This window comes from Theropithecus gelada, chromosome 2 (assembly GCF_003255815.1).
Source record: "Theropithecus gelada isolate Dixy chromosome 2, Tgel_1.0, whole genome shotgun sequence".
Classification (NCBI taxonomy): Eukaryota; Metazoa; Chordata; class Mammalia; order Primates; family Cercopithecidae; genus Theropithecus; species Theropithecus gelada.
In genome coordinates this window covers 21,906,831-21,933,144 of record NC_037669.1, presented here as the reverse complement: position 1 = coordinate 21,933,144, position 26,314 = coordinate 21,906,831, and the positions used below count along the sequence as shown (strand labels likewise).

The following is a 26,314-nucleotide window of genomic DNA, read 5'->3' as shown; positions in this document are numbered from 1 at the left end:
AAGTAAAATGCAACTTGCACACTCACTTCCTTCTAAAATTATCCCAGGAATAATTCCCAAAGGATAGTCAGAGGAAAATGGTAAGATACTTACCAAAAATTGGGAATGCAACAGAGCTGGCCTTTTGCAAGCTGGTCCATCAGACAACAAATCGGGCCCTTTCCTTTTCCCACCATATGATACTGTGTTCTTCCATTCTGTACCCAAAGGAATACAGCCTCTGTGATCATCTTATTTTATACATGTTACTCATAATTACACTCTATGATTTTACTCTAAAGCCCCGAAAAAATTATGAATACAAGTAACTCTTACCTCTGAACTGTTCTATGTTCACACCTTGTGTCTATAAAAGAAAAAAGTTTCCAATTTAGTGTATACAAAATGACCTCCTCTTAATATACATCAATAAGTAAGCTTATCTCTAACACCCCTTATATCTTACCATAAATCTCTGATACGGTTTTTCTATCAATATTTATTTTCTATGTCAATTTTTATTCTATCTTGCAACTTCCTCATTTTCACTTTCACCTTAGCTCAATGCAGGTCAAGATGAAATTAATAAGAGTATGTGATTTTTCCCTTCTAGTTAAAATGTTCCATTTCGGTTGAGTCCCTGAACTTGCCTTCATTTATTCATTAAGTTTCTCTTGCCCACCTACCAGGTGTCTGGCACTGGGCTCAGTAGGATACAACAGACCAAATATGGGCTCTGTCCTATGGACTCTGTCATCTATGAAAAATTTCAAGTAACTTACTTGATGACTGGACCTAGGCCATCATAACTACCCTGACAGACTAACCCCTCCCCACCACTCTACACTCAAAACAGAAAAATAGATGTCACCTTAAAATCATCCACAGCTTGGCCAGAGCCCTTCTGTTTATGACTTCGGATGTGCAACAGGAGTTCCTTCACCGAGTTCTTCACCCGAACACCTTGAAAAGGGCCTCTCTGCTGCCTGCCAACCCCCATATGGGGCTCAACTGTTCAAAAGAAAACAAAACATATTCCTGGTTAAATATCTTCACAGACATAAATGTTACTAATCCCAAAAGTATAGCTGTTGCCTAATGTATAAAGTCCCCAAGCAGCAGATTGCAAAACATTTCCAATTTGCTCTGGTCAATCAATGGCCTTGTGAGTCCCGAGCTCTGCTCAAGGCTCCTAAGTTGCCTGATACCTTTCTCTACTGGGTACCCTAAGAAATTAAAGCTCATAAAAACGTGGTCAAGGATCCTCAGAACCAAGAGGCAAACCCAAATTAAGCCTCTCTATCTTTCAGCTCTAACCACCCATGAGAATGGATCACCGATTTTGCCATCCTGACCCTCATAGATCTATAATTATTCTTGACTTTGGAAAAACCTTGGCGAGTAAGTGATAAATGATGCACTTTTAGCTTTTTAAACCATTGGTTTTATGTTCACATAGAAATTTTAAAGTCTATCAATTCCGCTTCCCCAAGAAGGCACAAAACAATTTCTTTCAAAGATCTCAATGTACCAAAACCTGACAATTAACAATGTCTTAGATTCATGTCTTATTATTTCCTTCAATTCAACTGTGCCAAAAAAAAAAAAAAAGCTGCTTAAATTAACTGAGCTTAAACACATTTCTACATATGCAAACAGGATTTCCCCTCACTGACTGTTTTTGGAATTACTTACACAGGTCTTCTAAGTAAAAAGGAAATATGCTTGTTTCACTTTTAAATTTTGAAATACACTTTAGCATTTAGTATAGAAGTACAGTACACCACTTCTGATCACTATTATGTCACAACCTCTTAGTATGTGTGTTCAACATAAATTCACAAAAAGTCAGGAAATGAATAATTCAGCCACCCCATCAAGTGTAGAAAAAATAAGGTGGGGCAAGAAACAACGCATAATTTGAACATATGTATCTATCATAAATATGTGAGATAAATAGTTCAATGACAGGGTAAGTGAAACATTAGTTGGCTTTAAGTTTAGGGATTTCAAAAGATACCAGAATTGCCAGAATCTAACAGCATTTTTCTGGAATGACAGCAGTTAATAATCCAACGTCACAGAGATTAAAAAAAAAAAAAAATGCAGTTTCAGAAATCCCCTGTGGCCGTGTGGTAAACCAAGCGACTAGCAAAACAGTTTCAGCCAGATGAAGGCCAAATGGGGAAGAAAAGGTCCTAAACACACATTCTTTCTGGATCTGCTACACAGTGGTTTAAATCACTTTTCACATGATTTTAAATGACTTAAAATGAAAATGAGAAATCACTTTTTAAAATAAATGACAACCAAAACAGGAGTGGCTAAGAGCGGGAAACACCGGAAAGAGATGTTCTTTAAAACCATGCTGATTAGACTCTCAACGGTTCAATTATCGAGGCGTTTTTCTAGCCTACCCACAGGGGCATCCTGTTTTCCCCCAAATTATGCAACTCGGTTCACTAAGAAAGGAAACCAATTCGCAGCCAACGAAAGATAACATTACATCTTTCTCTGCTAGATACGGCTTATCCGTTTTTTTTCTTAAGGCATACAGAACAAAAATAAGACCTCAGAAATTCTGGGCAGACTTCCGAAACTCGCCAAACTAAAGGCATAACTTGAGTTGGTTTTCAGCCCTGCTTCACCTTAATAACAGCAGTTTTCTTTTCTTTGACGGTCAAGTATTTTTACTTAAAACTTCCATAAACACTGACGAAGAAATAAGTCATGACCTTTAACGCAATCCCCAAACCCTTATCCTCTGCTACAGCTTTTCACTAAAATAGTCGCAAGAAGAAAATTACACCTACATCAGACCCCAAATCTCATCACAGTATATTAATTATAACTCAACAAAGCTGCTTCTTAGAGAGTGAGCGATCTCCTGGTCACTCGCCCGGCAGTCAGAGCTCGGCTGAGCGGTTTCCGAAGCCCCGAGGCCCGCAAGAGGGCGCCGGTACAGCCGGCGTCCGGCCCGGGCAAGGCGGGGAGCGGTAATTGATGGCTAAGGTGCGTACGTTCTAGCTCTAAGGAGGGCGCAGGGGCCACCCTCCATCTGGGGAGTCTTCCAACCTCCCAGGGCGTGCGCGCCCCGAGAACGCAGCGGTGCGGGGCCGGCTGGTACCTGGCTGGCGCTCGGCGCGGGCGCCGCCTCTCGGCCGGGACTCCACGGCGCCGCAGGAGGATACAGACGAGGCGGAGGAGAAGTCCGAGGAGTCGGAGCCGGGAGAGCCGGGCGCCGAGGGGCCCGAGGCCGAGCAGCTAGCGTCGCAGGCGCCCGGGGCGGCGGCGGGCGGCGACGCGCCGTAGAAGTAGCCCAGGTTGAGTGGGCTGGTCATGAGGCCGCAGCCGCCCGCCGCGTCCCGCAGCCCCTCTCCGCCGCGGCTGTCGTCCAGCAGCTTGTCCACAATCATGCTCCCAGGCTGGGCGCTCGGGGACCCCGACACCTGCGCCACCGGCTCGCTGCGCGCGGCTGCCTCCCGGGCGGGCTCAGAGAACTGTCGGCGGGCGGATAGCGCGGGCGGGTACGGGCGCGGCGCGGGGCTGCCAGGGTATTTAACTGGCCCCCGAGCTCGCCGACCTCCCCGGCGCCCGGCCCGGCCATTGGCGGTGCCCGGGCCGCCTCCCAGCCCCTCCTCCGGATGCGGCCGATTTCCAGTAAAATGTACAGGATGAGGCAATGCGCCCTCCGCCCTCCGCCCTCGCCCCGCCCGCCCGGCTCCGCCCAGATCGACCGGTTGTTTTCCTGCCCTTCACCTGGAAACCCCGACAACGCGCGGCCTCCCGCCTCCTGCCTCTCGCCTCCCGCATTCCACCTCCCTGCTGCGGGACCCCGACCCTCGCCCGGGCCAGTCCTGCCCTCTAGGCCCCCGCCGGGCCTGGGCGCCCGGGGAGAGGGCGCGCGGCGCAGGGCTGGGCCTGCAGAGGGAGGCGGAGTCAGCGGTGGGAACCGGTCGGCCTGGTTCTTGGGGCCTGGCAAGTCCGGAAGGAGCGCGCCCCTCACCCCTCTGCCTGCCCTGGCGCGGCGAGCTGTTAGCCCAGTTAACGCATCTCTGGAAGGTTCTTAAGGGCCTGTCTCCTTGGGCGCCCCAGCGTAGCCTCCCTTCTCAAACAGCGTTTGTCGACGTTTTTAGGCAACATCCCGAATTGAAAGAGATGTTGGAGCATTTTTATGTTCTCAAATTATCTTCTGGGACGCAAATAATTTTTTAGGTGCAGCCATGAATAAAAAGTAATGCCACACTTCTGTATCCTTCAATACTAGAACAAAGCCATCTTAGCAAAATAATTAATACATAAACATATAGGTGTCTAGATGTAATTTTTTAAATTCTGCATAGCTTTACATTGCATCTGATAAACTAACACAGTAATTTGGACTTTTCCTATCTTGAATACTTTTTTCCAATGGATTTATACAACTATTTGTTCAAGTCCAACTAGCAAAAAAATGCAGGAATGATAAGGTTAAGTACACACATGCTATGTTAAAAGAAACCGATTATGATTAAATAACACGAGGGATACAAAGTTTAGTGAGCCACCTAAAAAGAGAAACAACAGGTCTGGTAGAGGAAAAAGGAGGTCAGAAGGAAAATCTTTGCAGGGGTGGTGGCATTTAAGATAGGTCCTAAAGGATGGGGGGGCATGGGGCCCACAGCATTTACAGAAAGAACAAGAGCAAAGAATTAAGGAGAGGGTTCATATTACAGTGTACAGTCCCCTTTTACGATTGTCAGAAGACGATGACATTAAACATAAAAGGTAACTTGGTGCCTTTGGGTGGAGCACCTCCAGCAGCTGAGACACTGGAATTTTATTTAATAAACATTGAGAAAACATGAATTTTAGGTAAGCAAAATTAATCTGCAAGCAGTTGAGAGAAGATGAGGAATCCAGAGGCCATTAGGATCCACTGCAGTAGCCCAGGAGAGAAATGACTGGGCACTGGGGCAGATACAGTGGGAAAGGAGAAAGTAAATGGAAAGAAAGCAGAGCTGGGCAGCATTGCTAGGGCAGAACCCACAGGTCTGGCTCTTTTGGAGGTGGGGAGCAATGAAAGGGTCCCCAGTCAGGCCATGGCTTGGAGCCATGACCAGGTGAACAGGAGCCATGATCCTCCAGATCACAAGGAAAACACCAGAGCAGAATGTTAGGGTTTTAGGAGGGAGGGACACCATGAGTTTGGACTGTTACTCAGTATTAGTAGGTGGTATAAGACCCTGGTGGGGACAGGTCCAAAGTAAATACAGCCATGCCCCACAAAATGATGTTTAAGTCAACAATGAACTCCATGTACAATGGCGGTCCTGTAAGATTTTAATACCATATTTTTTACTGTTTCTATGTTTAGATATGTTTAGATAGACAAATACCTCTGTGTTACAGTTGCCTACAGTGTTCAGTACAGTAACATGCTGTGCACGTTTATAGACCAGGAGCAATAGACTACACCACAGAGCCTAGGTGACTAGTAGGCTAGACTATCTAGGTTTGTGCAAGTACATTCCATAATGTTCAAACAACGACAAAATCACTTAACGACACATTTCTCAGAATGTATCTCCATCGTTAAGCAATGCATGACTGTATTTCCTTGTTTCTCACGAGTGTATTTCCCTAAAACTTCTTGCTGTCTCTCCCTCTAACTTTTTGATAACTTAAAAAAAATAAATAAATAAAAAACAAAACAAATCCCTTGGTGTATCTGTGGAAAATACAAGACTTCAGTAATTGCAATTCCTTGGAAACCAAAATCATTTAAAAGATGCTCCAAATAAGATGTTGAGTGTGATGGTTAATTTGATGTGTCAATTTGACTGGATTAAGGCATGCCCAGGCAGCTGGTAAAACATCATTTTGGGGTATGTCTGTGAGAGTGTTTCTGGAAGATATTTGCATTTGAATCAGTAGACAGAGTGAAGAAGATCCCCCCTCGCCAATGTGGGCAGGCATCCTGCAATCCACTGAGGGCCAGAATAGAACAAAAAGGCTGAAGCTATCTTCTTGAGCTGGGACATCCATCTTTTCCTACCCTTAGACATCAGCACTCCTGGTTCTTGGGCCTTCAGACTCTGACTAGGACTTACACCACCAGCTCGCCTGGTTCTCAGGCCTTCAGGCTTGACCTAGAACTGCATCACCAGCTCTTCTGGTTCTTCAGCTTACGGATGGCAGATGGTGGGACTTCTTGGCCTCCATAATTGTGTGAGCCAATCCTTCAAAATAAATCCCTTTCTATGTATTTATATGTACCCTATTGGTTCTATTTCTCTGGAGAACCCTAATACGTTAGAGTTTCTCAATAAAATCTATTTGAATTTTGTTTTCTACCTACTAATACTTTATGTATAATAAAGGATTTAAATGCCCATTCAAATAAATCCATAGAAAGTAATTTTTTACAAAATTAATTATCCTCCTGTTTTAATTATCTTCCCATTTTGCATGAGATACGAAAATTCAAGCCACAAATTCGTGACCTCTGGAGAACTTAATATAGACCAAGATGATCAACAAAAGACTAATGTTTCAACATGAAGTTTTCTGTGCAATGCCAAAGCAATAGTACTGTTTGACAAGACCACAACCCCCAATGCCCAGAACCCCTCCCACACACATCAAAAACAGTTGTTAATATCGCTACAAAAAAAATTTAAATGTACTTTGCTTTATGTAAATGTCGAAATACAAATTCAGTTTGATCTATCAGGTCAAATGATAGGATGCTGCCATTGTTCTAATCAAATATGGTTGAACACTCATGCTGTGGGAGACAGCCACCATGTCCTCCTGTGGGAGGACACTGCCTGGAAAAGTCAACTGAGGCCAACAGCCAGCACCAATATGCCCCGCCATGGGAGTGAGCTACTTTGAAAGTAGATTCTGCCGCTGCACATCAGGCCTTCAGATGACTGCAGCTCTGGCCGACATCTTGACTGTAGTCTTATGAGAAATTTTGAGCCAGAACTCTGAAAAACACTCAGAGATTTCTGATGCACAAAAACTGTATATGAAATATGGGGCCTTGAGAATTTGTCCAGTTACACTGCTCCATCAAAAGCAAAGAAGAGATTAAAATCCTCATCAAACTGACTCTGGAGCCTCATCTTTTGCTTTAAAAAAAGAGATTAGAGGATTCACTTCCTCCAGACTCAGATGTACCGTCTACAACTAAAGATACTGAAAAAGATGAAATGATATATCAGAGAGTTCTGTGACAACTCATAGAGGGGAGAAATCTAGTCCAAAGCTACTGGAAGAAACTGTAAAGAAGAAATAAATATATGAGAACGCTATCTTTCCCCAGGCTTTATAAATGTTAATAATTTACCTTATTGTATCTTATGCAGTAGAACATTTTTGCATAGTTTTATGGTGTCAATTAACATTGTAACACTATCCTGAGACCAATAATTCAGAGTTTCAAAAAAGGAATTGAGGGCTGGGCTGGGTGCAGTGGCTCACACCTGTAATCCCAGCAATTTGGGAGGCCACGGCAGGAGGTATTGCTTGAGCCCAGTATTGCTTCAAGACCAGCCTGGGCAATATAACGAGACCCCATCTCTACATAAAATAAAAAATTAAAAAATTAGCTGAGCATAGTGGCACATGCCTGTGGTTCCAGCTCCTTGGGAGGCTGAAGTGGGAGGATAACTTGAGCCCAAGAAGTCAAGGCTGCAAGCAGTAGGCTATGATCATACAACTGCACTCCAGCCTGAGTGACAGAGCAAGACCTTGTCTCAAAAAAAAAAAAAAAAGGAATTGGATTTTTTTTTTTTTTTTTTTGAGACAGAGTCTTGCTCTGTCACCCAGGCTAGAGTGTGGTGGCACGATCTCAGCTCACTGCAAGCTCCGCCACCCAGGTTCACGCCATTCTCCTGCCTCAGCCTCCCAAGTAGCTGGGACTACAGGTTCCCGCCACCACGCTCAGCTAATTTTTTGTATTTTTAATAGAGACGGGGTTTCACCATGTTAGCTAGGATGGTCTCAATCTTCTGACCTCATGATCCCCTGCTCCTCGGCCTCCCAAAGCACTGAGATTACAGGCATGAGCCACTGCACCCGGCCGGAATTGGATTTTTAAGTGTAGATGTAATGAACTTTTGAAAAGCTAAGGACAATTTGGAACAGCTTTTCAAACTTGAGATGAAAAAGCCAGTATCTTACAGGATAAGTTATTATGTTACTTTGGCTGAAGAAATGAACATCATAGGTGAGAGACCAGTAAAGCCTGGTAGAGTTTATTTTGCTGAATGCTTTCTAGATGAAAAGTCAGCAAAAGAAATCACAGCACTGCCACTTTGCAACGATACAGTAGCTCACTGAATTAAAGACTTAACTGCAAACTGGTTTTGTCTGCAGAACTGCACTCTTGCCTTAGAAATGGATAGGTTTATGGACTGTCTGGACTTGCTATTTCAGTTATATTCACTTACGGCACCAGCCAGTCATCAAAGGTCTTTTATTTGAATGCATGACAACAAACACAAGGAATGCTGAAACATTCAAAATGTACAATAACTTTTCAAATCTCATCATTTATCCTGAAACAGTTGTGTTTACATTTGAAATGATGGTACAAATGCAATGGGTAAAACTACTGGTGCCCTAAAATAAATCAAGGCAGTGGCAACAAAATGAACTAGTAATCACTGTATTCTTCACCACTGTCTACTTGGCAGAAAGAAAAAGAAAAAAAAGCCAGTTTCACCTAAAAAGTCCTGGACGAAACAGTAACAGTCTTAATTGACTCTTGTATACATCATTTTAATATTTTATGTGGCAAAATGGGAAATATGCATAGAAGTTTGTGCTGCATCCTGAAATATGACAATTGTCTCAAGGAAATGCACTTGTCTATTAGCTTGAACAATATGACATTGCCATTTGTTCTAATCAAATACTGTTTTGAGTTGTGAGTTGAACTGCCCTCTGTTTTTCATGGAATACCAATTATACTTGACTGACAAACTGTGTTTCAGACTCAGGTATTTGTCAGTTTTTGGTTTTGTTTTGTTTTTTAATGAACAAAGTGAGCCTGTCATGTCAAGGAAAATAACTAACAGTATTTATTGCCAATAATAAAATTCAAGTTTTTGAATAAAAATTACAATTTTGGGAAACTTCTGTTGGACACCTTGAGCTTGATAGCTTCCTAGTTCTAGAAGACTTTTTTGATAAGCCCAATGGTGATGTGCTATTAACAAATGTAATTTTTTTAACATTATATAATGAAATGTGGCAACATTTAGAAAATTTGCATAACTTAATTAACTAATAATTTCCAAATGAACAATGCAAGACATTATAAAATCATACATGGGTGAAAGAGCCATTCAAAGTGTGAGAGTGGCCAATGGATTTTAACGTATCAGAATATAAAAAGTTCATTGATATGGTTTCAGGTTCCATCTTGTATCTCTCCTTTAAGGAACTACCACTTGTTTTGGTATAATGTTAAATTAGAATATCCAAATTACCTGAAAAGACTATTAAGCTATTTCTTCCTTTTCCAACTACATATGTGTATGAGAACAGATTTTCTTTATATTTTCACCAACATAACATACTGTGACACGTTTCTTTTTTAAGAGACAGGGTTTCACTCTGTCACTCAGGCTTAAGTGCAATGGCATGATTATAGCTCATTGTAACCCCTAACTCCTGGGCTCAGGCTCTCCTCCCGCCTCAGTCTCCCCAGTAGCTAGGACTACAGGCATGCTCCACCAGGCCTGGCTAATGTTTTTTTATTTTTCATGTTTTGTAGAGACGGGGTCCGGCTGTGTTGCCTAGGCTTGTCTGGAACTCCTGGCTTCAAGTGATCCTCCCACCTCAGCCTCCCAAGTCACTGCGATTACAGGCATAAACCCCTGCACCTGGCCAACTGCAACAAATGAAATGCAGAAGCAAATATGAAAATCTGTCTTCTGTAAAACCGGACGTTAAGAAATTTGCAAAGATGTGAAACAATACTGTTTGTATGAAGTTGTTTTTTTTTTTTGGAAAATACAGTTTTTAAAAATAAATTAGTAAGTAAAGATTTAAATAAGTTTTAGGGATCGAATGTAGGCAATGTCCTATCAGTCAACTCAATAGTTCCAGATTGGACTCATCATTGTTGAACAGCTGGTTCTGAAACTCTCCTCTCTTCTCCATCTCTAATTTCCACTATCCAAGACAGGCCCTGATCTCTTACCTGATGCAAATGATCACCTATCCAGCCTTGCCCACTTAAAACCCATCCTCCAGACTGCCATCAGCATGCCAATGGGATGCTGGAATGCCAGGAATTCTTCGACCAGGTCTAAGAAAATCCTCCACACCAGTGGTGTTCAATCTTTGGGCTTCCCTGAGCCATAGTGGAAGAAGAATTGTCTTGGGTCACACATAAAATACACTAACACTAATGGCAGCTGATGAGCTAAAACAAAAAAGAAAAAAGAAAAAAAAAATCATGAAAGAATCTCATAACGTTTTAAGAGAGTTTATGAATTTGTGTTGGGCCACATTCAAAGCCATCCTGGGCCACATGTTGCAGCCCATGGGCCACAGGTTGAACAAGCTTGCTCTACGCTGTTTAAAAATCCTTCAGTTACAAACCTGCACGTTGTGCACATGTACCCTAGAACTTAAAGTATAATAAAAAATAAAAAAATCCTTCAGTGGCTCTCTACTGCTTTTAGCATGGAGTCCAATCTTCTTAGAATGACAGATGTCCAAGCCCTGCCTTCCTCACAAGCTTCATCTTCCTCGTTACCTTCAGTAATATGAAACTGAGTATAGTTTCCGATAGCTCTGGGACTTTGCTCTTGCTCTTCTCTCTTCTTCCTCACCCAAAAACTCATGCTCACTTAATACCCAACACTCACTCAAGACTCACTTAATAGCCAACACTTCTGGAGCCTTCCCTGACCCTCCCTTCCTCCCCTGACCCCCAACTGTCACCCCCACTTCTGGGCTAAGGGCCCTTCCTCTCAGTCTCCACACAGACTTCTATCACAGCTCTTAGGATGTGCTAAAAATTAACCATTTATGAGTCTGTGTCCTCTATTCCACTATAAGCTCCCGAGACATGTATCCCTTGTCAATAGCCAAGTACCTGTTACTTAGTAGGTAGTTACTTGGTACATATTTAACTGGATGGTAGAAACAAGTGGAAATGCTTCCAAAATTATTTTATGTCAATACTGTACAGACATCAAGACAAATACTTTGGCCCCTTGAATTAGAATCTCCTCATTCTCTGCACTTGGATTATTATAAAACTATTTTCATCTATCTTGTAAATATAAAAACCCAGCTGTCTTTTGCCCAGAATTCTTTGTAAGGAACATAAAATCTTTCAGGAGCTTTCAAAACAGGTATCATCTTATGTGTTGACTTGTTGAATGCTTTCCCTTAAAAATAATAATTTGTTATTATCCCTATAGCAATGTAAAACATACTTCAACATCTCAAGAAACATTTAAACTTCAGGGTATTCTAACAGATTTTTCTAATGCAGATGAGTAAATCAGACCACGTATTTTCAAATTCTAGTTATTCTTCAATATGGTAGTGCTTTATAAATGTCAGGTACTCTTCTAAGTACTGGGACACAGTGGTACATCAGACAAACACTCATCTCTGTCTTTGTGGAGCTTATACCTGGCTGTGTGAACATTCTGGTCCATATAGTATCCATATAATAGAAACAATTACTATTTCTGAGATATATGAACTCAGTTCTACTGGCACTCATATACTTCCCAATAGGCCACCTGACCAACCAGGCTATGGCACAGACAGCTGTAGTTAGTAAGTTCTATAAGCTGTTTCCTTACAATGGTGTAACCTATTATTTTGTGTGTTTTAATCTGGAAAGATCAAAAGGTTGTCTTTAAAAGTAATTCTCTAGGTCCTGTTTGCAGTAAATTATTAGCACCTGAGGTCAAAGCATAGTATACCATATTGAGGAAATTTCTCCAACCAGTAACCCGATCATCATACAGATGAATCAGCAAAAGGTTTGCACATCTCAGAACGTCCTGCTCAGTGCTAAAAGAATAAACTTGATATGCCGTTAAGTACTGTATGTATAGTATATACAATGTTGCATATTATGGACTGATTGTGTGAAGACAAAATTAATAGTGTCCCTGGAGTCATCTCTCTGCAACTTGCTTTTATATGAAAGTATCAGAGGAGATGCCATATACCACTTTGTCCTCCTCACAAATATTTTCTGAGCACCCACTATGTGTGAGTGAGTCATCCACCGTGTAAAGTAACTCCACTGCTTCCCAGCAGGTACAAAAGGTCTGTCCTCTGATGGGCGGCACAAAGTCAGGTCACACAGCTGAACATCCCAATAAACAGATGCCTTATAAACAGACCCTGAATCACAGCAATGCTACAATACCCCGAAATACTTTTTCAGCATCCCATCCTTCTAGCCCAGCAGAAATCCAAGTGTATAAACTGAAAACAAAACAAATTTTTCTTCCCCTTTAACATTTCATTTCTAAAGAAATGAAAAGTTCTTCCATCTGATTTCAGAACATATCTACATACTATAAAATGCATATGTTTCATGCAAAATCACATATATGATGGAGTGGTGTTTGGTGTTAGTCTGAAGGGCTACCTGTGTACCACACTCTCTCTCTAAGAGTAATAACCAAAACTCACACAAAACATCCATATGAAACAAGTACACTTTCTTAACTTTCACCCTGTAAGTGGTTCTTAGCTCATGAGGGTGTTTTCTGGTTTCTATTTATAATGATGAACTTTATCCACTACAGACACTTACAGATAAAAATGAGGTAGGTGAGCTTTGTCCAAAAAGGCAGAGAGCATTACAAGTTCCACGGCTTCTGCTTTCTCTGACTTGTTGACAACTCCAGAAGTTTCATTTCCACACATATGAATGAAAGCATCCTCCTAAACGCTGAATGTGGGAATACTGTCAACTCTTGCCTGCTTTAAAGGACACTAAAATCTGAACTGCCTTAAAACAGAATGGTGAAGGACCAAAAAGTATCTTCTAATCCCAACTCCCCTTTCTCCCTCCTTTTTTCCTCTCCATTCTTCTTTGTGACACTCTTTCCTACATAAATCCGCAGATTCTAGACAGTAATACATAGTGCAAAATTACCCAACCCTGTACCCTTCCACTGTAAAAAATGTACATGCTCTGGGAAAGGATCTCAGTTTTCAGGAAGAGAACTAATGAGCTAATTTACATTGTACTATAAATACATAACGTTGTTACTTTTCCTGATAATATTTACTTTTTAAGGAGAAAAATCTGAAGGCAATTAACCCCAAAGAACTGAATATTTTATAGTTGAATTTTAGGATCTGCAGAAATTAAGTAAAGAAAATTTTTGACTGAAAGACGCTTCACCATTCCTTTGTATGAGGCTTTGGCCTACATGGACCTGCAAAGGCCTAAAGCTAAGAAATGTCTAACCATTATACTTTTCCTTTATATTTTGACTTAAACCTTCTGTTTTCCCCTAAAGAAAAGGCTAAATTTGGAAGGTTAAATTGAGCTTAAACTGAGCTCATTAATATAGAAAAGGAGTACAGTACTTATAAATGTTCAGTACATAGTTGCTTCATAAACATGTTGATTAGAATTTATGTTTTTCGAAACTTTCATATCCAAAATCTTCTTCCCCCTTCCCTTTGTAACACAGATAACACATATTTGTCAAACTAAACAAGGGATAAGAATATAATGTTATGTCTTATTTAAAGGCATAAATGCCTTATATGCCACATTTTTTCAAGAAGAATTTTAATTCTGGAACTTTTAATTCAGAATTTAAAACTTGAGGTTTTTTGTTTTGGGGGATGTTAGGAAATTTTGTTTGTTTTTATAAGTCTCTAGGGATTTATACTGAATTTCTGTAAACAAGGACAATAGTGTGTGCCAGACGGAAAGACTAATTATAAAAAGGTTTAAGATCTGAGAAGGAGAAATCAGCTTACATCACGTGTAACATATATTAATACCAACAAAATAGTAATAAATCATAGATCCATACTATAATAATACTTTGGAAAACTGATAATGTTTATAATAACTACCACTATTTAATATCTACCATATGCAGAATACTATGTACTTTATATACATACATTATCTCTAATGTATGTAACAGCTGGGAGAATGGTCAAAGATGGAGGTAAAATACGCAGTTATGAAATCTTGCCAAACACAATGAATACTAACAGACAAAACACATCAAACATGTATAGCTATCAACAGGAATAATTTTATGAAGGAATAATTTAATACTGGAATTAGTGAGGAAATCTGAATTCTCAGTTACTAAAAGACTATGCAAATTTAATACAAAGTTGATGACAATTATTTATTCAAACAATCACCTTACCTCCCCCAAACTGCTTTTGCTTACATTTTCTGGATACTTTAGGCCAGGAGTTGGCAACTACGGCCTGCAGGCCAAATCCAACCTATTGCACAGCTGTCACCTAAAAATGGTTTTTACATTTTAAAATGATAATATTTTAAATGTTTGTGTAAGTGCCTGCATAATATCCTCCATCTTGTCTCTTGGCCCACAAAACCCAAATTTTTACTATATGGCCCATTACAGAAAAAGCCTGCCAACCCTTGTTTAAGCGAAAGTGCTTAGAGGCACTGCAGTGTCATGGCTTTGAAGCCTGCATACCCATCTGTGCCTTTTACCAGCTACGTGACCTTGGGCACATCTCTTAATCTCTGAGCCTCAGTTTACTTGCCTATACATTGATCTACAAGTATCTAAATCAAATTTCTAATATGGCATGAGATAATGTGCAATGTATGTCAAGCACTTGACACATCCTAGACACTTACTAAGTGTTAGTTCCCTTCCTGTTCCCATAAATTATTATGACCATTGAGTAAATCTCCCTCTTGTTTGTGTGCATATGGCTACAGGGAGTGGAAAATGATCGATTACAGATTGGACAAAACCTGTTAGTCATACCTCGTATCTGCATTGAATTTTTCTCCCAGAGCACTTTCACACGTATGCAATCAAACTGATTACAAAGGAGTATAATCATAAAAATATCATAATTGTAGAATTTGTAAGTCAGACAACTATTATAGTGAACAGTTCCTAAAGATGCACTAAACTGGCCATAGTTTCAGTAAACAGGTTCGACGTCCTTCTCTTTTTCTCTCTTTCCAACAAGCGTGCTCAGAATTTCATCTCCTAATCTGATTCTGGATTTTATAGACTTGTCCTGTTGCCCTGCAGAGTGTCCTCTTCCCATCAGCATACATCATTCCGTACAGTGTTAAAGTTCCATAAATTCTAGCAAACAAGGGTCTGGGGGACCAAAAGTTAATTCGGCAGTAAAGAGGAGAGGATGGAAACCAATGAAGTCCCCCTTTAGTTTTACATGTTCTGTTCAGCTTAACTCTCAGATTCTTTGATCTGTGATTCTCACCCCTGTGTTTTCCACCTGACAGGTATGGCGTGCCCCATCAGAAAGGTGCTCTGTGGCCTGTACGATTTTTCTTTTTTTCTTTTCTTTTTTGAGACAGGATCTCACTCTGTTGCTCAAGCTAAGTGCTGTGGCTCAATCACCCACTATGATTTTCAAAAATGGGATGTGCGGCCCTTGAAAACATTTCCTCAGTGATTTTTTAATAGTCCTTTAAGGAAGAATTCCCCATCTGCTGAAGAACTGCTTTAAATGACTTAACACAGTAATTCTAGTGCCAGGTATACCACTCAGACTAGTGAAAAAGAAAAGCTAGATTTACTGAGAGTCTTCACCTGTATGAAACACAAGTCGATTCACATCTACCTTTGATTATGATCCCTTAGAAAAAGGAAAGAGTAGACTTGGTTTAAATGCCTATCCTACCTAAGGTTGTATCTTATGACTTCATGACACCATCCCATAATTGGCAGTACTCCCCGAGAAAAGAATGGAGAATGGTGTAAACAAATTTCTTATGTTTATATCATCTGGCACCCATAAAGGTACAATGAGATGGGAATCTTTAAATACAGGTATGGTGAGCAAAGGGAAAAGAGACCTCACAGAAACCAAGGACTTCACAAATAACCTATGAAAGTTACAAAAAATATAAAAGTAGATACGAATAGATAATCTGATCAAAGTAACCAGAGTATGGAAATGCCTGGCTTTTTAAAGACACTCATAACTACTTTCTCATAAAGAAATGATGTAGCAGAGAAGGAACCAGGTGATCTTCGTTTGGGGAAAGTACAAGTTAAGGGACAACACAGAAACAAACCCAAGTTTTTAGGCTGGATATTTAGAGATTCTCAAATACATGTGTCTATACGTTCATTTATTAAAAGACATTTGTTAAAGAACAAATTTTTACTTTAAGAAAAGATAAAAGGGAAATATCGAGCAATCTAATTATCAAATTAAATGATACTGATTGTAGAAATTCACCTATTCATGGATTCACTCAGTAAATATTTATTGAGTACCTACAATGTTCCGGATACGCTTCCAGATACTATGAATACAGTATTGAACAGAAAGGCCATTGATGCCCTTACAGAGCTTATGTTCTACTGGGAAAGACAGACAATAATCAAAAAGCTATATAATATAATGCAGGTGGCCATGATGTGCTATAAAGAAAAGCAAAGCAAGGTCAAGGAAGAAAGCCAGAGGTGCTATTTTACCTAGAGAGTTCCTGGAGCGCCTCCCTACTATCCTCCAAACCAATATGACAATGAAGCAGTTTCAGATCTGAGCATTCTTGTCTCTTGTCCTTTTTGAAGTCTGAGCAATCTCATCCACTTCCACAGGTTCAATTCTGACCTGTGTAGAATTGATTCCTATTACTAGCTCTGACCTTTTCTCTGAGTTCTAATTCCATGTTGCCAAGAGTATAATCAAGTCTAAAATGAAACTTGCCATATCCCCCACTCTGTCCCTCTACCCTCACCAAAAGATTATCTTCATTTTTCCAGAAACCTCTAGAGGAATTAAAGATTTGACTATTTCAATTCTTTTATTCCACTATAGAAAAGTGTTAATAGTTCCCTTTCCAAAATGGTTCCCATTCACCCCTTAGTACTCTACTCACTCTAACTACCTTTATGTTTAAGAGTAGCTGGAAGTTTGCTTGAGAAAGCAATGACATTCATGTTTTCCCCTGCTGAACCACAACTCTACCCTGTGAACTTCCATATCAGAACTAAATGTCTGTGCCTGGTTTTCACATCCTCTAAAATCAAGCTACATCAAACCTATCTGTTATGGACTGAATGGTGTCCCCCCAAAATTCACATGTTGAAGTCCTAACCCCCAGTACTGCAGAATGTGGCTATGTTTGGAGACGGCGCCTTTAAAGAGTGTAAGTTAAAATGGGCTGTTGGGGTGAGTCCTCATCTAATCTGACTGGTATCCTTACAAGAGGGAAGAAACACCAGGGATGTCCATACACAGAGAAAACGCCATATGTGAGGACGTAGTGAGAAGGCAGCCATGTACAAGTCAGGAGAGAGGCCTCAGGAGAAACCAAACCTGCCAAGACCTTATCTTGAACTTCCAATCTCCCAGAACAGTGAGAAACAGATTTCTGTTGTTTAAGCCACCCAGCCTGTGGTATTGTATTACGGCAGCCCTAGCCAACTAAAACATTATCCCATCATACTTCTATCTCTATTCTTCAACATGCAGTCCTTATGAGTATCTTCTAAAATAGCACACTAATTCTTGCCCCCAAATTTTTACCCAAGCTAGAATCTTGCCTGTAATATTCTTCTCCTCTTGATTAAAAGCATGGGGTTCTGAAGTCAGACAAACCTGGGTTCAAATCCAACCTCCATTCACTTAATAACCATCCACCTTTAACTTCTCTAAGACTGTTTTCTCATCCATAAAATGGGTATATTAACTGAATTCAGCCAGTAAGTAGGTTAGATGTGGTAGTGTCACGAGATGCCTAGCACAACTCCTGGCATATAATATACACTCAATGATAGTCGTTATAATTATTATTCAATTTTCAAAGTTCTAATTAATACTTTATTGTTAAGGATTTTGGCCTCTTTGGACCATCGGCCCAACTTGAAGAGAACATAGGAGAAGAGGAGGACCACAGGGTCAAGTCTGGAACCCTTCAGGGCCTTGATGCTGCCTGCAAACAGTGGACGGCTGATATGATGGGGAGCCATTCAGGGGTTTTAAACAAGGTAAACACACAATCACAGTGGCAGCTGTGTGCAAGTGATCAGGAAAGACTCTGCAACAGTCAATGTGACAGGTACTGGAGGTCTGAACTGAAGTGGTGCTCCTGGGCATGGAAAGAGGGGAACTGTTTAGAGATTTCACACATTTAATCTATAGGACCGGCAAGAGACTGAACACAGAAAGAGAGGGGAGGGGCCGGGTGTGGTGGCTCATGCCTGTAATCCCAGCACTTTGGGAGGCTGAGGCGGGTGGATCACCTGAGGTCAGGAGTTCGAGGCCAGCCTGGCCAACATGGTGAAACCCCATCTCTTCTAAAAATACAAAAATTAGACAGGCGTGGTGGTGGGTGCCTGTAGTCCCAGCTACTCCAGAGGCTGAGGCAGGAGAATTGCTTGAACCCGGGAGGCAGAGACTATAGGGAGCCAAGATAGCACCACTGCACTCCAGCCTCGGCAACAGAGTGAGACTCTGTCTCAAAAAGAAGGGAGAGGAGAGGAGAGGGGAAGGGAGAGGAGGGGAGGAAGAGAGATGAGGGTCAGAGGTAACTCCAAGGCCTTGAGGATTATAGTGGTGGCACCAAGAACAGAAACAGGAAAGCCAACTAAAGGAGAGTGGGGGAAGCACCAAGTCTGATTTTAACCTTCACATTCGGTTCGCTGCACTGCTCCTGCCACTCTACCTCACCCCTTATCTGCACTCTGATTGGGGAAGTCTCTGTGCCCTTCTCATCCAGTAAAATTGCAAGAAAGAATCTAAAAATTAATTCACACCAAGGTATCAACAGTAACCCTTCTTAAAGGTTATTTGCATTTTAAGAGAGGCTCCCAAAAATGAACAACCATGAAGTTTGGAGAGCCGACAAACCTAAGTGAGGTATGGGGTGGAGAAAGCATGTCCTTTAACATTATTATCACTACCCAGTTCACCTCCTGCCTGCTACAATTTGGCTGCAATCTGTCACTCTGCCCTAGAGTTTGACATTAGTGTTGGGTTTAACAATCCCTTTCTTATCTAAATGCTGGATACTGTTCAATACTAGAGGTAAACACACACAACTGTTTTCATTGGCTGTTTACAAGATATGAAACCTTACCACAGAAGAGCAGGGTTGGGAAGGTCCATGATATATCAGCCTCTGCCATCTTTCAGACTGTTCGTCTCTTATGATACTAGAAATTCCAAGGGTAAATTTGGCAGCCTTGCCCAGTGATCACTTTCAGTTTCTTCAAACTCTTACCTTCCACCTCAAATTAAACACACCTCCTTTCCCCATAGCAGAGACACAACATAGAAAGTTCTTATGGCCCTCAGAACAACTTTTCACAACTGTTATAATTAAAAAATAAATCATCCTTTCATTTTTTTTCCATCCTGGGTTATTTGTTCAACCAAAATTTATGAAGTCATCCTGTGCTATGCTGCAGAGGTAAGGGAATGGGTGTGGAAGGGGAGGAGGGCAACAATCAGAACTCACACAATTCCTATCTTCAAATTGTCCTCAGTTCATCTTCATTCACAAGACCTAATCCCCACATCTGTGGATCATCTTTGTAGCTCTGGCCCTTTTAAACCTCCAGCAAGCCTCCCTAGGTTTAAGATGTGGAACTCTATTGCCAGTGGTCCAAATTTCCAAAAAGATCTGACCCACATGGAATCTAAGTGCATTGCCTCAATGATTCCCATAGGAGTTATTCCCAACCACGCACATCTTCGTAAGTGTGTGCACTGTAGTATGTGGCCATGCAAGGGTGAATAAATAGGAGACGTTGTTTTAATAGTGGTGCTGAATCATTCAGCAGAATTACTCAGAACTTCGTGTCATTTTCTGTCACATATTCACGGTGTATGCACTTATTCACTGCACCCTGCCAAATACTACACAAAATGAATTAAAAAGAAATTCATCATGGTGCAGCCACTGTGTAGAATAGTATGGCAGTTCCTAAAACAATTAAACATAGAATGACTTGATATATCCCCAAAAGTAATGAAAGCAAGGATTCAAACAGATACTTGTTTGTTCACAGCAGCCATGTTCACGGCAGCATTGTTCACAATAGTCAAAAGATAGAAACAATCCAAGTATCCATGGACAGATGAATGGATAAACCAAGTGTGGTAAGCACACTTACACACATGCTGGAATAGTATACAGCCTTAAAAAGGAAGGACATTCTGACATTTATACAACATGAATGAACCTTGAAAATATTACGCTACATGAAATAAACCAGTCACAAAAAGATAGGTATTATATGATTCCACTTATATAAGGTATGTAGAGTCATTAAATTCATAGAGACAAAAAGTAGAAGGGTGGTTGCCAGGGACTTGGGAGAGGGAGGAATGCAGAATTATTGTTTAATGGATATGAAGTTTCAGTTTGGGAAGATGAAAAAGTTCTGCAAATGGCTGGCAGTAAAAGTTGTAATATGAAAAGTACTTAATGACACTGAACTGTACACTTAAAAATGGATAAGATGGCAACTTATGTATCTTTTATCACAATTTTAAAAAATATTTTTAAAGCATTTAAGGATATAATAGAATAAAACTTTCCTGAAATAAATATAAAGCCAGGCATGGGGACTCACACCTATATCCCAGCACTTCGGGAGTCCAAGGTGGGAAGATCCCTTGAGGCCAGGAGTTTGAGACCAGTCTTGGTAACATAGCAAGACACCATTTCTACAATAAAAAAGAAAAAAGAACCAAGAAGCTTGGCATGGTGGCATGCACCTGTAGTAGTCCCAGCTACTGATGAGGCTGAGGCAGGAGGATCACTTGAGCCCAGAAGGTAGAGGACACAGTGAGCTATGATCATGCCACTGCACTCTAGCCTGGGTAACAGAGCAAAACTCTGTCTCAAAAAAAAAAGCAAATCTTTGTGTGGCTAAGGCAGGTGGATCACTTGAGGTCAGGAGTTCAAGACCAGCCTGGCAAACATGGTGAAACTCCATCTCTACTAAAAATACAAAAATTACTCAGGTGTGGTGGCACGTGCCTGTAGTCCCAGCTACTCAGGAGGTTGAGGCATGAGAATCACTTGAACCCGGGAGGCGGAGTTTGCAGTGAGCCGAGATGGGGCTACTGCACTCCAACCATGGGTGACAGAGGGAGATTCTATATCAAAAAAAAAAGAAAGGAGACAGAGAGAGGAAAAAGAAGAGGAGGAGAAGGAGAAGAAGGAGAAGGAGAAAAAGGAGGAGGAGGAGGAGGAGGAGAAAAGAGAAAAGAAAAGAAACTAAAAATGTTGTTCCTCCTCTGGAAACCAGTACTTTTAAAATCCATGAAAAATGAGGATGTAGACACAAAGCAAGACACAAAAAGACAACAAACCACAGAAAAATCTTTTGACCTCAGTTGAATAAGTACATGCAGAGCATTTACAACGGCATGTCTCAACCTTTCTTTCAGTATTAGACCCGCTACGGAGTCTTTTTAGACATCTTTTTCCTAATCATCCCCTGATGAAAGTTTAACACCACAGATATACCGTATATCTATTATATACTATGCTCCCTTTCGGGGTCACAAACCATTGTAATAGCTAAGATTTTTCCCTGAAGAACCGATTTTTACCCTCTTGGAGATAATATCACCCTTTCTGAGAATGCATGATTTATAGTATCAGACCCTCTACAGATTCACAGTAGTAGGCTGTCTAGCAAACTTGACTGAAACAATCAGAGGACTGGGGATGCATATAAACTACTCAATGCTAAAATGTATCCAAAAGTCTTCTACCAATATTAAAAGTGCCTGCATGTTGCTAAATATCTGAACAAACAGTGAAAAAATCATTTTTAATGTCTCCAAATAGCTGGAGGTTGGCATTTTATAGATATAACATCTAGGTAATTAACAGTATTTTGATAAGTTTAATTCAGATATTTGGTATCATATATACAGAACGTAGCATTGTGATTATTGTTTAATATAACCATGAAAGAATTCACCATTTGTCGTGGTGAAGTCTATCAAAAAGACACATGCACCTGTATGTACATTGCAGCACTTACTCACAATAGCAAAGACATGGAATCAACCTAGATGCCCATCAACAGTGGACTAGATAAAGGAAATGTGGTACATATACACTGTGGAAATCTACACAGCCATAAAAAAGAATAGAATCATGTCCTTCGCAGCAACATGGATGCAGCTGGAGGCCATTATCCCAGGTGAATTAACACAGGAACAGAAAACCAAATACCACATGTTCTCATTTATAAGTGGGAGCTAAACATTGGATACTCAAGGACATAAAGATGGCAACAAAGACACTGAGGACTGCTAGAGGCGGGAGGGAGGGAGGGAGGCAAGCAAGGGTTGAAAAACCACTATGATCAGGGCCTGGGTGATGGGATCAGTTGTACCCCAAACCTCAACATCACGCAATATACCCAGGTAACAAACCTACACATGCACCTCCTGAATCTAAAATAAAAGTTGAAGTTATGAAAATAAATAAATAAAATAAAGCTAATTACAGCTACCTAAAATGCTGTAGGGCTAAATGAGATCTTGCTGGTAAGCTCCCAAAACAAGTGTTTAATAAGTGTTCATTCCCAATCCACTAACTCCATCAGTGGCAGTAAATATTTTCATTCACTATGTTCGAAAGGAAGGTATTTTACTTCACAGATAATCCCAAATTAAAGGAACAGAAAGTGCTTTAATCAGAAACCACAAATGCTAGCTTTAAGGAGCCTCTTCACCAAAACTATGAGGGGGCATGATGCTCTCCAAGCCTGTTAAAGATTACTTAACCCTGAAACTGTCAGTAATCAGAGAGCTGATTTCCCCTCTTAGATGTATTCGTATGTCCTCCTGCTATGGAAAACAGCAGAAATTCAACAAATTGGTTTTAAAAAATACTACTAAGCCACACACACATACACAAAAAAAAAATCTTAGTTCTCATGAAATCACAGTAAAATGCCTATAAGTAAAATTCAGAGTAATTTTGCAGCAACTTCAAAAAAACGGCTAATTTAAGAAAAGAATCTTAGAAAAATCCCGCCACCCTCTTTGACATCAGCCAGGGGCTAGGTAACACCTGGATGCTACTCATTTAGAAATATCAGCCCTTCTCACCCTCGGGAGTTCAGCATCAGGCCAAGAAAGCCAAAAGGTGAAGTTCAGCCAGGGCCCTCGAGATCTTCCTGTTAACCTGGGAGAAAAAATCAAGAGGCCTCCAGTTCAGTGTCAGCTATGAGTCAAAAGAAAATGGTGTTTTCAGAAGCAATTCATTGTTGGTCTCAGAACAATTAGAAAATCTTTCCCCTCAGTAATGCTTTCCATGGCTTTGTAGCTTCTGAAAGGGTTTCTTTTGCTCTCTGAGAGCAGGGTCTGTTTCAAGGCAAGAAAAGAGAAGGGTTTGCTTCCTTTTCCTCAGCGAGGAAAAGTCTGTATCTGAACAGCTGGATTATGCTGACCTCGGTCATCACCTCCACACTGGAAAGGATGCTGCCAAACGGTTCCCGTCATCTGCGCTGTGCACTGATGTCATGTGCTAACTCCTCTCAGACTGACTCTTCTGCCACCGCAGTGCTCCACGCCTGTACCCTCCCCAACTGTGTCTTTGACCTCAGCAGGATGATGTTAGAAAGACGGTGGGGAGGGGTGGTGGACTATACATTGTATTTTGAAGCCAAATAAAAAGACTGCAGGGTTATCTGCATGTTTAGATGATCTGTGTGGCTGATGCCCTGCTCCATCTGGGATTATGTGGGGTGGTGAATGAGACTTGGAAACTTTTCTCTCCTTTTATTGTTTAAACAACCCACTGTCTAACAGAAGCAAAAAAATATTCCACCCAGCCAAATATTTCTTTAGATGTCAGATTTAACTAGAGGGAATATATATGACCAAATGCTTAAAATTTATATAACTGTCATCCTCTTTGGACAGCACCTTCAGCCACTACAGCAAATTCACTAATCCCAATGAAGAGAATCTCTAATCCATTCTATTTAGAAACGTGCTTTTATTCAAACAAACCCCTTAACAAATACAGATTATCATGAATCTGGGGGTCCAGTCAAATCATCAAATTTCAGGTTTTCCTCATTCATAAAATGGCTATTCATACATTTTAATTTTACAGAAGTAATATAAGAATGAATGAGGGCATGCTATAAAGTACTTCAATTTACTCTATTTTCCCATAAAGATATGGTTTCATGTCTACGCTTGGTGGGAAAGTACACCTCTAAACCCACACATCAAATCTCCTGGGAGGCTTCTGCCTCGGGATATCATAGTTCTAGGTCACTGACAGAAGATACAGTGTTACATTAGATTTATGATACTTCATCACCCATTCTATCGATCTCCTCCATTAGTATCTTAGTCCTTCCTGGGCCTTTAAAACAAACAGACATGATTCTTGCTATTACTAAACTACAAAAACATCCCTGATGTTCTTTTTCCAAAAAAACTATCCCCCAATATTTTGCCCCAAAGCAAGTATGGCTACTCAAACACAAGAGAGTGACTCCAAAGTTAAGTATCTGACTATGGGAATAGGAAAGAAAAAGAAAAAAAAAAAAAAAACTTAGCATTTAAGATATTTTAATAAAATATCAAATAATAAAAATATACCTTTGTGTTTGAAGAGTCAAGTCAAACAAATACGTAAGAGGAAATCAATTGTTTCCAGCTCTAATCAGCGATAATAACCCAAGTACGTGACAGCATGAGAAAGACGATCGGTTTCCTTTTGAGGTTACATGATAAGCAGCAGCTAACAGCCTTTTTCTCTAAGAACTCGCCATCTGACCTCGTGGCAAGAGGAAGCTCGCCCCTCGCACTGGCGCCCTTTATAGCGTTCGCTTTCAGTTCACCACTCGAATGAGGACGGGGGCGGGGGAAGCTAAGAGCCTGTTTTCTAAAATACAGAATACGGTCATCCTCTCGTTCGAACTGGTTTGCGTGGGCACTGAGAACGGCCAGAGGAGGCAGGGAGGGGGTAGCGAGGACTAGGTTTGTGGATTTTTTTCTGCATACTGGAAATTCCCAGGCCAAAAAGGTACCGACCCGAGTCCCGGACATTCCCCTGGAGGGCCGGCTCCAAGACCTGGACTGGAGCCGCAGGGAGGAATCAGAGGCAACATCTTCAAACAAAACTTTTTCCTTAAAGATGTCCTTTTAAAATGTTCTAGTGAATCTCCTGATGGGCGTTAGAGTTGCCTCTCATCAGATTCACTTCATCTTATTTCACTTTTTCTGTGTGGCCCCTAACCGTGGGGGTGCAGTGGGCGGGTGGAGGGAGTTACCTTTTACAATACAGCTTTTACAATACGGCAATCAAAAAGTAGTATCGCTATCATGTGCCTTCATTGACTAATTAAAGGACAAGGAATCTGTGGCATAAATAAAGCAATGGTCCTGTAACATGAAGATCACTTTATTTTCAAGGCGTAAGGGGAATGGTAATGGGGTAGATTTAACAGCAAATGAACCACTGCACAACACTGAAAGGGTTTCTCCTATGACATTTAGTTTCACTTCTTTTCCATTTAGGACACCAGCTGCTGTAATCTCGGTACTACTTTTTTTAAAGTTATCTTCCCCAAGCAGTGTTACAATCCAGTTGGAATGGGCATTAGATGTACACATCATTAGACTCTTAAAGCTAAAAGAGGACCATAGCCTCTCATTTAACCAGAATATTAAAAAAGAAAATATATGTACACACATATATTTAAGTTCACACTTTATTTTTTATTTATTTATATATTTATTTATTTATTGAGACAGTTTCACTCTTGTTGCCCAGGCTAGAGTGCAATGGCATGATCTCGGCTCATTGCAACCTCCACCTCCCAGGTTCAAGCAATTCTCCTGCCTCAGCCTCCTGAGTAGCTGGGATGACAGGCATGTGCCACCATGCCCGGCTAATTTTGTATTTTTAGTAGAGACGGGGTTTCACCATGTTGGTCACGTTGATCTTGAACTCTTGACCTCAGGTGATCCACTCACCTCGGCCTCCCAAAGTGCTGGGATTACAGGCATGAGCCACTGCGCCTAGACCACACTTTTTTAAAAAGTTAAAATATAAAAGCACTTTTAAGAGACAAGTTAGACTGAAGGTGGTGGAGTACCAGTGCTCTCCTAGCTTCTG

General features: G+C 40.8%; 1 protein-coding gene across 3 annotated transcripts in view; it reads right to left on the bottom strand.

Moving 5' to 3' along the window:
- Positions 1-24,985, bottom strand: part of NFKBIZ (NFKB inhibitor zeta) — a 32,620-nt gene extending 7,635 nt beyond the window's left edge. Inside the window, exons 1-5 of one of the 3 annotated variants that reach the window (XM_025377312.1) lie at positions 24,793-24,985; positions 23,284-23,359; positions 851-990; positions 316-346; positions 94-197 (exon numbers count right to left, since the gene is read on the bottom strand). In XM_025377312.1, coding sequence (XP_025233097.1) covers positions 94-197; positions 316-346; positions 851-979 — 264 coding nt within the window. In that variant the 5' untranslated portion in view covers positions 980-990; positions 23,284-23,359; positions 24,793-24,985. Of the gene's footprint in view, positions 1-93; positions 198-315; positions 347-850; positions 991-3,106; positions 3,641-23,283; positions 23,360-24,792 lie in introns of those variants that run through there. The other 2 variants (XM_025377313.1, XM_025377311.1) reach the window with 2 other exon arrangements.
- Between the last annotated feature and the right edge of the window lie 1,329 nt (positions 24,986-26,314).